The 13,390-nt window shown below is 44.1% G+C and overlaps 1 protein-coding gene across 4 annotated transcripts in view; it reads right to left on the bottom strand.

Annotated features, from left to right (window-relative positions):
* LOC139263747 (cadherin-12-like) overlaps positions 1 to 13,390 on the bottom strand; it is a 419,878-nt gene that overhangs the window by 37,426 nt on the left and 369,062 nt on the right. For all 4 annotated transcript variants that reach the window (XM_070879783.1, XM_070879782.1, XM_070879785.1 and 1 more), the window contains one exon: positions 338 to 459. In XM_070879783.1, coding sequence (XP_070735884.1) covers positions 338 to 459 — 122 coding nt within the window. The remainder of the gene's footprint in view (positions 1 to 337; positions 460 to 13,390) is intronic.

Genomic DNA, 13,390 nt, shown 5'->3' with positions numbered 1-13,390 from the left:
GACAATCAGGGAGGCTCAAGGGGGCAGAATTAGAGGGGCGCAGACAACTCGGGAAGAGGGGGGGATTGTGGGCCTGGAGGAGATTACAGAGATAAGGAGGGGCGAGGCCATGGAAGGATTTGTAAACAAAGATGAGAATTTTGAAATTGAGTCGTTGCTTAACCGGGAGCCAATGTAGGTCAGCGAGCACAGGGGTGATGGGTGATGCGTAAGCAGGGTTACGACAGCAGCTCTCAGGAAATTCCTGGCCAGGTCCCATTTATAAATATTTAAGCAAAACAAAAAACACTGCATGATCTCTTTGAACATTTTTTTTTTAATACATTTTGTACCGTACCTGGCCAGTCTTGGCATTTTCACACATCATGGTCTCGTAAGGCACTGCAAAATCTGGTGCATATTCATTCACATCTAAAACCTGAATGGTCACAGGGACTTTGCTAACTAGATCAGGGTTGCCTGGAAAAAAACAATGAAAAATGATTTCACCGAGAGACAGTGGCATTAATAACAATAAATGAATGCACATCTATAATGAGAGGGGGAGAAAATACTGATATTACTGAACCCACTATGAATTAATCAGCTGCCAGTTAGGATTCGATGGAGGAATTTTTGTTTCCCCGCTTCACTTGATTTCACAATCAGATATAGCACGAACAACGGAAACAGATTAGGGCCATATTTCCCTGTTCTTGTGCTGCGCCCAAGTTATCCAACACACCCCAGGTACAGGGGCATGAAACTTTCCTTGAACATAACCGAGTGTTTGAAGCAATAAGCCATGGCATTCAATGGGCCCGGAATCTGTGGTCAGCGGCTAAGCAAAGGCGCGCACCACCAGCGCTCACCTCAGGCTCAAATATAACACCAACATTGCAAACAGTCTGGTTCACCCTCGGGCAAGAGGGATGGAGTCAGTGGTTAAAGAAAACCGAATTTGTGGTGGGGACCGAAGACAATGGCTTCGGTGTTCTCAAAGTTTAATTGGAGGAAATTTCTGCTGATCCAGAACTGGATGCCAGACAAGGAGTCTGACAATGTCGAGACAGTGGAGGGGTCGAGAGAAGTGGTCGTGAGGTAGAGCTGGGTGTCGTCAGTGCACATGTGGAAAGTGACATTGTGTTTTCAGATGGTATCGCCGAGGGGCCGTATGTAGTTGGGGAATATGAGGGGGCCAAGGATAGGTCCTTGGGGGATTCCAGAGGTAACCATGTGGGAGCAGGAAGAGAGGCCGTTGCAGGTGATTCTCTGGCTATGACTGGATAGGCAAGAATGGAAACAAGGGAGGGTAGTCCCACCCAGCTGGTCGACAGTGGCGAGGCATTGGAGGAGGACGGAATGATCAAACTTGTCAAGCCAGGTGTGTAAGCAGGTGAAAAATCGACACTGAGCCAAAGACGATGTAAGAAGGGGTAGCTACAAGCTTTGTCAAAGAGTTATATATTAAGGAGGGTCTTAAAGGAGAGAGAGGGGGAGAGGTGGAGCAGTTTAGGGAGGGTACTCCAGAACTTATTGGCCGAGATGGCTGAAGGCACGGCCACCAATGGTGGGGCAAGGTAGGGGAATGGGGGTTGCCTAAGGGGCTAGAGTTGGAGGAACATAAAGTTCCTGGGGTTTGTTGGGCTGTAGGAGACCATAGAGATAGGGAGGGGCGATGCCATGGAGTGATTTCAACACGAGGATTATAATTTTAAATTCGAGGGGTTACTTGACCGGGGGCCAAAGTAGGCCATCGAGCACAGGGGCTGATAGATGAGCATGACTTGATATGGGCTAGGATGCGGACAGCGCAGTTTTGAGTTCTTTCACATGTTTGAACTTTTCTGCTTGCTTTGACCGCAATTGGAACTCTCGCATCTCCATTGCTAAAGCTGTCTTCAAGAATTTGTTTTTTCTCTATTTATGTTAAACATGCATTTTCCCATCAAAATTATTAACTTAACTTCACTCTTATGCTTGAATATTGCTCCCATTTTAAGGGATGCCCTTTCATTTCTGAAAAAGATAGAACTGTCTGAAAGGTAATCCCTGTTGCATCATTAGTCTCCAGCTTCTCTATCACAACTATTCTTGTCTTTTTCAATGCTTTGATGATCTACAATGATGAATCTCCATATCTAAGGATGGATATATTTGCCTTAGAGATGGTGCAACAAAGTTCACTCGATTGATTCCTGGGATGAGAGGGTTGTCCTATGTGCGAGATTGAGTAGATTGTGCCTATACTCTCTGGAGTTTAGAAGAATACGAAGTGATCTCACTGAACAATAGAAGATTCTGAGGGGATTGACAGAGTAAATGCTGAGAGGTTGTTTCCCCAGGTTGGAGAGTTTAGAATTAGGGGGCACAGTCTCAGGATAAGGGGACGGCCATTTAAGATGGAGATGAGGAGGAATTTCTTTACTCAAAGGGTTGTGAATCTTTGGAATTCTCTACCTTAAGGGATATGGATGCTGAATCGTTGAGTATATTCAAGGCTAAGATAGATAGATTTTTGGACTCATGGGTGTGATATATTCACAGAGCACAAGCACACACAGCTTCCTACATGGCAGGCAGCTCTCTCAGAAGCCTCCGGAATCTGCCTGGTTCTGTTTATTATTAACTCTGCAGTTGCAGTACAGAATACATCCGCATCCACAGTGTGGAGCTACAAACATTACAAGCTTACAGACATGTCATTTCTCCCTCCTAAATGAAGAAATTATTATAACAACCATCATATATAACTTTCATGTTTATACATAACACAGGATATAAACTTTTTTTTTCCATATTTACAAATTTAATTTTACCACTTGTTTTCTGTTTCGAAGAGGATACCTTCGCTCTCGAACAGAACCTTCCAAACCTGGTGTCGATTTCACACTCATTCGAGGCTCATCCTGAGGAACGTTGTTCTCCACGGAATTTCCTTGATTTTCATTTGAACTCACTCTAACTTCAGGCTCTTTGTTTTCCTGACTCGGACTCAGACTTTCATTCTGATTTTCTCCTGGATTTGTTTCCAGTACATTGGATTTAGGATTTGCTACTGTTGTATCATAACTATCTGATGAGTCAGAAATAATTGAATCATTCCCACCTTCAACTCCTTCCATGTCTGTAGGTAAATATGATCAATATGAACAAAACAAACCTGTCCATTATCAAACATCTTTGCCAAATATGTGCGAGGACCACATATCTTCACCACTCTTCCTAGTAACCACTTTAACCATTTCTGGTGATGGTTCTTCACTCTCACTTTCTGGTTTAATTTCACACTTCTCTCTTTTACTCTACCTCTATCATAATTCTCTTCCTGTTTTAATTGTGTCTCTTGTACGGACTGTGCCAAATTTGGTTTTAACAATTAAAATTTGGTTCATGGCTGACGTTTGAGAAACAACTGTGCTTGTGTTCTACCAGTAGTTGTATGAGGAGTATTTTGATACGTAATCAAAAATTAGCCAATTGTGATCCAATGAAACTGTCGTTTCCTTGGATTTGGATCTAACATTTGTTTTATGAGGGCACGTTTTATAATTTGTACAGTGCGCTCTGCTGCACTATTCGAAGCAGGATGGTATGGTGGAATCTTGGTATGTTTTCTCGTGAATTGGGCAAATTCTTCTGAACTAAATTGTGGTCCATTATTCGAAACAATTTCTTTAGGGAGGCCAAATGAAGAAAATAATTTTCGTAAAATGTCCAATGATTTACTTGTTATTTTCCACATTGGAAACACCTTAACCCACTTCGAATGGCTATCAATCACAATGAACAATTGTTGTCCTTTTAACTCAGCAAAATCAATATGTAGCCTTTGCCACACCCTGGGAGGCCATTTCCATGGCTGTAATGGTACTGATGGTGGTTGCTTGCTTACTGATTGACATGTTGTACACTGACTCACGATGTACTCTATATCTTTATCAAGACCTGGCCACCATAAATAACTGCGTGCAAAACTCTTGGTCAAGCATATTCCCAGGTGCTGGTCATAGAGGTCTCCTAATAATTTGGACCTGAATTTATTTGGTATAACCACTCTTGCACCCCAGATGATACAATCTTTATCGACTGATAATTCATTCCTACGAATGAAGAATGGATGTGTATCTTTGTCTGTTACCTGGTTTGGCCATCCATTTGCAATATAAATCATACACCTTTGACATCACTGGGTCACGTTTGGTTGCTCACCCAATCTCTTCAGCTGTGACTGGCAGTTCATCAATGTATGTGAAAAATAAAACACTCCTTCCCTATCAGGTGTAACTTGTGATGGGGAAGGCAATCTAGACATTGCATCAGCATTACTGTGATCAGCTGATCGTCTGTATTCAATATCATATGTATATGCTGTCAAATTCAAAGTCCATCTCCGCATTCGGGCTGCAGCTAATGTTGGAACTGGGGACTTTGGATGGAGGATTGCTGTTAGGGGCTTATGGTCCGTAACGATGGTAAACTTACGACCATACAAGTATTTGTGAAACGTCTTGACCCCAAAAATTAATGCCAAAGCTTCTCTTTCAATTTGCGCAGAATTACTCTCACTGGCACTGAGAGTGCGTGAAGCAAAAGCAATTGGTCTCTCCTCCCCACTCCGTGATACATGAGAGATCACTGCCCCAACTCCATATGGAGCGGCATCACATGCTAGCTTAATCTCCTGAGATATGTCATAGTGAACTAACATGGTGCTCTCTACCAATTTGCTTTTACACTCCTTGAATGCTGTATCGCATTCTTTTGACCACTTCCAATGGACCTGTTTTTTCAATAGTTCATTCAGTGGATGTAATGCCGTAGCCAAATTTGGTAGGAACTTCCCATAATAGTTCAAAAGACCCAAGAATGAACGAAGTTCAGTGACATTCCTGGGAGTGGGTATATTTCTAATTGCATCCAATTTTTCCCTGGTTGGATGTAAAGCATCTTTGCCTACTCTGTACCCTAAGTACTGCACTGAGTTTTTAAATAACTCACACTTATGAGCAGCCACTCATACTCTGTGCTTCTCTAGCCGTTTGAGGACATCATTCAATATGTTATTATGAATTTGCCTATTTGGTGCTGAAATTAGTATGTCATCCAAATAACATACTACCCCTTCAATACCTTGCAAAATCTGGTTCATCACCCCTTGGAATATGGCAGGGGCAAAAGACACTCCAAAAGGTAGCCTATTAAATTGATATAGGCCTAGATGAGTATTTATAGTCAAACGTGACTTGGACTCCTCATCTAGTTCAAGCTGTAAGTAGGCATTCGTAAGATCCAGTTTTGAGAAGATCTGACCACCTGTCAGTATTTTGAACAAATCTTCTATATTTGGCAATGTATTGGGGACATTACCCTCTAGAACCTGGTTTACGGTTACTTTATAATCACCACACAATCTTACCTTACCATCAATGGTGTAGCCCAATTACATCGATCTATCTTACAAATAAGGTTCTCAGTCTCTAGTCTTTTGAGTTCTTGCTCAACTTTCTCCTTGAGTGCATATGGTACGGAACATGGCTTGTAGTAAACCGATCTAGCGTCCTTCTGTGCCCTGACACTCGCCTTGAAGCCTTGGATCAGACTGCCAATTTCGCAGAACACCTTTGGATACTTCTTGATAACCTCATCCGTTGATGAAAATCTCGCTGCCACAGAGAAAATCATATTTAACCCAGCTTCAATGAGCTCAACCAATTTCTTCCCAGTAAGGCAGACTTGTCTCCTTTCACTACTATTAGAGGCAAGTTCTGAAATTGATCTTTATATTTCACCTGTATGGTGATATGACCTACCACAGAAATTTTCTCTCCCGAGTAGCCTCGCAGCTTTATCTTGGATTTCTCCAGATGGAAATCACGCAATTTGTCGAGGTACAGCGACTCCGGTACTACACTCACGGATGCACCCGTGTCAATTTTCATTGGTATCTTGAATCCTGAAACATCTATGTGGATATTGATGCTTTCCCGAATCGCTGTCTGTTAACCTTGTGCTCCTGATGACGTGTAATTCTAACATCTCCTCGTCCTGTTGTTCTCCCATGCTATGTGGTCTCTTGGGATTTCTACTCATAGCTTTGAACGCTGGACTCATAGCTTTGGAAGCTGGTTTACCTTTCAGTTGCATGCCTTCACAAGATGCCCAGTCTTCCTGCAGAAGAAACACTCTGCCTTCACGTATGGACAACTTTGAGCATGACTTCGACGCTCTGTTCGAATTTCCACTTTCTGAGACTTTGGGCCCCCACCGTCTTTTACTTTGAACCTGCAGGTGATTTACCTCGGTTGACTGATGACCATAATCATTATTTATTTCTCAGGAATATTGTCCGGCCATGCCCATCGACCTCGTTGTCTGACAAGCGATCTCAAAAGTCAAGTCATCCCTCGTCAATAACTTCCTTCTGATCGCATCATTTTTCACCCCACAAACAAAACGATCCCGTAATGCTCGGTTTTGAAAGTTTCCAAAATTACAGTGCATCGATAGCTTTTTTAATACTATGATGTAATCACTGATACGTCAATCAGCCTGTTGATTCTGAATCCCGAAATTATAGCTTTCAGCAATTTCTAATGGTTTGGGGTTATAGTGCTGCTCCAGCTTCATTAAAATCTCTTTAAGCATTGTGTCTTTTGGCTCGTCAGGCACAAGCAGATTTACAAGGGTTTGATACAATGCCGGACCCGCCTCTGATAAGAAGATCGCTTTCTTACATTCCAACACAGCCCGGTTCTGGACTGCATTGACTGGAACTTCGATTATGTTATTTGCAGTGAAATACATTTCTAGCCGATCCACATACGCTTTAAAACATTCCCGGTCGTGTCTATATTCCCCAAATGTCCGATTACCCCTGCCATTTTAATCTCTAGCTGTTCACACCGTGTGCTGTATTTTACTTTGGATTTTGTAGCTTTTTTCCAAAGACAGAAACTTCCAAAGTCTCTCTGTCGGCTGGCTGAATCCTTCACCAACAAAATTTCAGCTTTAAATCATCCAAAAAATCCCATCTCATTGCCAAATGTGATATATTCACAGAGCACAGCACACACAGCTTCCTACATGGCAGGCAGCTCTCTCAGAAGGCTCCGGAATCTGCCTGGTCTGTTTATTATTAACTCTGAAGTTGCAGTACACAATACGTCCACATCCACAGTGTGGAGCTACAAATATTACAAGCTTGCAGGGGAAACCAAGGGATGTGGGGATCGGGCGGGAAAGTGGAGTTGAGGTAGAAGATCAGCCAAGATCTTATTGAATGGTGGAGCAGGCTTGAGGGGCTGTATGGCCTACTCCTGCGTCTAATTCTTATGCTCTATGTTCTTACAAATCCTCCTGTGAAATGTCTCCTCTTTTTCTTTTGAGCCCCAGATCCTATATTCAATTCCTCGATACTACATCCCACGTGTGTTGAAACCAAGGATCATCACTCAGTCTTGTATTTGTACATGCTTTTCCAGGATCTTAAAACTCCTTACCTCCCTCAATCCCTCTTTCTTCATACACTTTTCAGCTTCAGGCTAATCAATATTTTCTGAGTTACCTCGTCCTTCAATTGTGAGATATGGCTCTTCAGCTCGGTTTCAGAATTTGACAAAGAAAACACACTCAGCATTTTTTGGGGGGGGATTGGTGAGGGGGAGGGGCGGGTAGGAGTGGAGGGGACAGGTGTGTTCTGTGCATTGTCACAATGCTGGCCTGTTCGCACATTGCCAAGTTTCTGGGCCAGAAGTAACGAAAGTCATGATTTGCGACTCTTCGAGCGCTGTGCACATAGCATTGTTGGACTTTTACCACGAGCCCTGCAGAATGTGTCTCACAATATAAATGGGGCCGATTCCACTGCAGCAATATATTGCAGAAGTGCTTCTCCTTGAATCGTTCCTTTAACATAAAGAGGTTGTTAGATAAGTTCTTGCGCATGAAAGCAGAGGGGATAATCTGCTTTCCACTGATTAATCCAAAACAATGGCAAAGACGTTTCTTTTTCCATCTCGGGAGAGCTTTGCGCTATTTCTCCTCCTGCCAATGTGCACCAGCATCGTCCCTAAGGAATTAGGAAAAAAAATACGAAGCCTTGTAGAATTTATTACAACACAAAATTTAGCTGGTACTGAAGTAAAGAATCGCAGATGTTAATGGTGGTGTCCTGTTGATCTGCCTTATTTATTCAGCACCTGCTTTTGTCTGTATTGCCACCCTTGGAGAGACTCCCACTGTGAACAAGCTTTCAAGCTGAACTGGAGTAGCTTCAATAAATACAGCAGTGCACAGTATGAGACCATACTGTGCACTGTATGAGTGTGGTGGTGGGGGGGTGGGGTGTGGGCGCGGGGGAAACGGTACGAGAAAAGCAGAAGGTTGTTGAATCACTGAGTAATGTGCATTCGATTCACATTTAAGATTGCGTGGATTTACTGAAAAATCTAAACTTTACTAGCCCTTTCAAATCCTGTAAAGCTGATTAGTTGAAAGAACCATCATCATCATCATAGGCTGACCATCGAAATCGAGGAAGACTTGCTTCCACTCTAAAAGTGAGTTCTCAGGTGACTGAACAGTCCAATACGGGAATTACAGTCTCTGTCACAGGTGGGACAGACAGTGGTTAAGGGAAAGGGTGGGCGGGGAGTCTGGTTTGCCGCACGCTCCTTCCGCTGCCTGCGCTTGGTTTCTGCATGCTCTCGGCGATGAGACTCGAGGTGCTCAGCGCCCTCCCGGACGCTCTTCCTCCACTTAGGGCGGTCTTTGGCCAGGGACTCCCAGGTGTTGGTGGGAATGTCGCACTTTATCAGGGAGGCTTTGAGGGTGTCCTTGAAGCTTTTCCTCTGCCCACCTTGGGCTCATTTGCCGTGCAGGAGTTCCAAGTAGAGCGCTTGCTTTGGGAGTCTTGTGTCTGGCATGCGGACAATGTGGCCTGCCCAGAGGAGCTGATCAAGTGTGGTCACTGCTTCGATGCTGGGGATGTTGGCCTGGTTGAGGACTCTAACGTTGGTGTGTCTGTCCTCCCAGGGGATTTGCAGGATCTTGCGGAGATATCGTTGGTGGTATTTCTCCAGCGATTTGAGGTGTCTACTGTACATGATCCATGTCTCTGAGCCATACAGAAGGGTGGGTTTGACTACAGCCCTGTAGTGCCAGATTTGAAGGCCTGATCTTCAAACACTTTCTTCCTCTGAAAGAACCATAGGACAATGATGGCCATTTTTGTCATCTGAAAGATTGTATTTGTTCCCATTCATTAGTCTGAATGGCAAAATGCACTCGTTCAGACTGTCATCTAAAAGAAAGAAAGAATTGCACTTATATAGTGCTTTTTAACGAATGCCAGACTGCTCAAAGCGCTTTACAACCAATGAAGTACTTTTGGAATGTAGACACTGTTGTAATGTGGGAAACACGGCAGCCAACTTGCGAACAGCAAGCTCCCACAAACATCAATGTGATAATGGACCAGATAATCTGTTTTTGTTATGTTGATTGAGGCATAAATATTGGCCAGGACACCGGGGATAACTCCCCTGCTCTTCTTCGAAATAGTGCCATGGGATCTTTTATGTCCACCTGAAAGAACAGACGATGCCTCGGTTTAACGTCTTATCTAAAAGACGGCACCTCCGACAGTGCAGCACTCCCTCAGCACTGCACTGGAGTGTCAGCCTAGATTTTTTTTATATGTTCAAATTCCTGGAGTGGGACTTGAACCCACAACCTTCTGACTCAGAGGTGAGTGTGCTGCCCACTGAGCCACAGCTGACACTAAAAAGGAGAAAAGGAGAGTTAAAAGATGAGTTTACCAAATAAAGTTGGATTTTAATGTATTACTCTGATAAAGAGGTTGTCTTGCTTGATGTGTGGGTCGGTGCCCATTACGGGAGGGGAGAACAATATTCAGGCAGTAAGTATGTGTAGAGCTCCACACTATGTCAGCTGTGGCTCAGTGGGTAGGACCCTTGCCTCTGCAGTAGAAGGTTGTGAGTTTAAATCCCACTCTAGGGGCATACGCACATGAAACAATGAAGCTGACACTCCAGTGCAGTGTTGAAGGAGTGCTGTGCTGTCGGAGGTGCCGTCATATAGGTGAGACCTTAAACCGAGGCCCCATCTGCTCTCTCAGGCAGATATAAAAGACCCCATGGCACTATATCAAAGAAGAGCAGGGGAATTATCCCCGGTATCCTGGCCACTATTTATCCCTCAATCAACACAACAATATCAGATCATTATCACATTGCTGTTGGTGGAAGCTTGCTGTGCACAAATTGGCTGTCGTGTTTCCTTCAATACAACAGTGACTACCCTCCAAAAGTACTTCATTGGCTAAAAGCAGTTTGAGACATCCAGTGGTGACGAAAGTCCCCATATAATTGCAAGTCTTTCTTTTTCTCTATGAAAGCCACTTTAAATACACGGCAATCTATTTTATGTTGTTTAAAACATATCTGTTAATAAATGAAAATGAACACATGTTACTTGGCTTGTTTGAAAATGCAGTCAGGAGCTTACGTTCTTCAATGGAAAAGCTGCAGAGCAGATTGTAACGGGGCCTCACACACAATCAGACATCCTGCGAATGCTGTATCTGAGTTCCGTCAGTTATCACATCTACCACTAGATGGAGGTCTACACAATGGTGTGAGAAAAGTACACGAAACACAAGCAGAACATGCTGCAGACAAGTCAAGCAACATCGAAGGCGAGAACAGAGACATGACCTTTCTGCGTATATAGACCTATTTTTTTTAATATAGTGAAACATTCACCTTTCATCAAAGCAATGCAATCGCTGAGAAGATTGGGCCTATAATCTGGAGAATCAGAAATTATCTTATTGAACCATAGAAAAATAGAAATTTACAGCGCAAAAGGAGGCCATTCCGGCCCACCATGTAAGATTCTGAGGGGGATTGACAGGGTAGCTGCTGAGAGGTTGTTTCCCCGGGCTGGTGAATTACTGGGCATGGTCTCAGGATAAGGGGTCGGCCATTTAAGTCTGAGATGAGGAGGAATTTCTTCACTCAGAGGGTTGTGAATCTTTGGAATTCTGTACTCAAGAGGGCTGTGGCAGCTGAATCGCTGGGTATATTCCATCGATAGATTTTTGAACTTCAGGGAATCAATGGATATGGAGATCAGGTCGGAACGTGGAGTTGAGATTGAAGATCAGCCATGATCTTATTGAATGGCGGAGCAGGCTCGAGCGGCCGAATGGCCGACTCCTGCTTCTAATTCTTATGGTTCTTATGTATTAGCCTATATTATAAGAACATAAGACAGAGGAGCAGGAGTAGGCCATATGGCCCCTCGAGCCTGCTCCACCATTCAATACGATCATGGCTCAACTGATCATGGGCTCAGCTCCACTTCCCCACCTGCTCCCCATAACCCCTTATCCCCTTATCGTTTAAGAAACTGTCTATTTCTGGCTTAAATTATTCAATGTCCCAGCTTCCACAGCTCTGTGAGGCAGCAAATTCCACAGATTTACAACCCTCTGAGAAAATAAATTTCTCCACATCTCTGTTTTAAATTAATCTTATTCTAAGATCATGCCCTCTAGTTCTAGTCTCCCCCACTAGTGGAAACATCCTCTCTGCATCCACCTTGTCAAGCCCCCTCATAACCTTAAACGTTTCAATAAGATCACCTCTCATTCTTCTGAATTCCAATGAGTAGAGGCCCAACCTCCTCAATCTTTCCTCATAAGACAACCACTTCATCCCCGGAATCAATGTAGTGAACCTTCTCTGAACTGTCTCCAAAGCAAGTATATCCTTTCGTAAATATAGAAATCAAAACTGCACGCAGTATTCCAGGTGTGGTCTCACCAATACCTTATATAGCTGTAGCAAGACTTCCCTGCTTTTATACTCCATCCCATTTGCAATAAAGGCCAAGATACCATTGGCCTTCCTGATCACTTGCTGTACCTGCATACTAACCTTTTGTGTTTCATGCACAAGTATCCCCAGGTCCCGCTGTACTGCAGCACTTTGCAATCTTACTCCATTTAAATAATAACTTGCTCTTTGATTTTTTTCTTCCAAAGTGCATGACCTCACACTTTCCAACATTGTACTCCATCTGCCAACTACATATTATCATTATGTCAAGCCCTCTTCCTCTGTGATATGCAACTTGCATCTTAAAGGCTGAGATCAGATGATTACCCACATCACGTAGGAATCTTCCTTGCCATTCCCTCCTGTCACATCACTTGAATGGTCCCAAACCGGATGCACTCAAAGATGGCTTGTGTTACAGAGGTGATGTTCCTGTTGGGAAGTGTTCTGTGTTTGCTCAATGATGCAATTCGTATCGAAACATAATGGTCCAGAATTTGCTGTAACCACTCAATGAACGGCACCCGCTGTGAGTTAGATTTGCCCCTTGCCCATTTAATCTCCGTAATATTTTGCCCTGCAAGTTGCTGTCAGTGGGAGGTGGGAATGGCACAGTGCCCTCTACAGGGCACCTGAGACCTGAGTGAACAGGGCAAGCAACTGGGCATCTCCTTAAGCGTGGCAGACTAAACAGTGCAATGCTGAGGGAGTGCTGCACTGTCAGAGGTGCCGTCTTTCGAATGAGATGTTAAACCGAGGCCCCGTCGGCTCTCTCAGGTGGATGTAAAAGATCCCATGGCATTATTTTGAAGAAGAGCAGGGGAGTTATCCCCAGTGTCCTGGGGCCAATGTTTATCCCTCAATCAACATCATTAAAACTGTCATGTTTTCTACATGGCCACTGTTGGTACTATCACAAGGTGTGCCACCAGAGGGCACAGCAGTGGGAGACTCATAGCTTACCTGTACAGGTTTGCCTGGCGTAGTATAAAAGGCAGGTCACCAGGTGTGATCCTCACTCTGTAGTTAACTAATAAAGGACTGAGGTCACTACAGTTCAAGTACAACACACTGCCTCGTGGAATCATTGTTAGAGCATCTAAGGATGCTACAATTGGCGACGAGATTACAAACTTTCATGCGGAAATGGCTACCCTTGGTACTTTGCAGCAGTTCGCCGATGCCTTTGTGGAGAGGCTAGAATATTTCTTCACAGCAAACGACCTGGCGACGACCCGGCCGCACTGGCTGATAAGCGCCGCGCTATGTTGCTAACCAGTTATGGGCCCAACGTCTATGGCCTCGTCAGGGACTTGCTGGCACCAGTGAAGACAACGACCAAGTAGTACAAGGAGCTCGTAACCCTGATCCAGGAGCAACTCAAGCCCAAGGAGAGCTTCCTCACATCCAGACACTGGTTCTACACCCACCGACGGCCCGAAGGCCAGGATGTCGCAAAATACGCCGCAGACCTCAGGAGGCTGGCGGCACCGTGCGAGTTCGGCACCCATCTCAACAAAGCGCTGCGGGACATTTTTGTTATT

Source organism: Pristiophorus japonicus, chromosome 5 (assembly GCF_044704955.1).
Source record: "Pristiophorus japonicus isolate sPriJap1 chromosome 5, sPriJap1.hap1, whole genome shotgun sequence".
Classification (NCBI taxonomy): Eukaryota; Metazoa; Chordata; class Chondrichthyes; family Pristiophoridae; genus Pristiophorus; species Pristiophorus japonicus.
The sequence above is the reverse complement of the archived record's forward strand: the minus strand, read 5'-3'. Positions and strand labels throughout refer to the sequence as shown.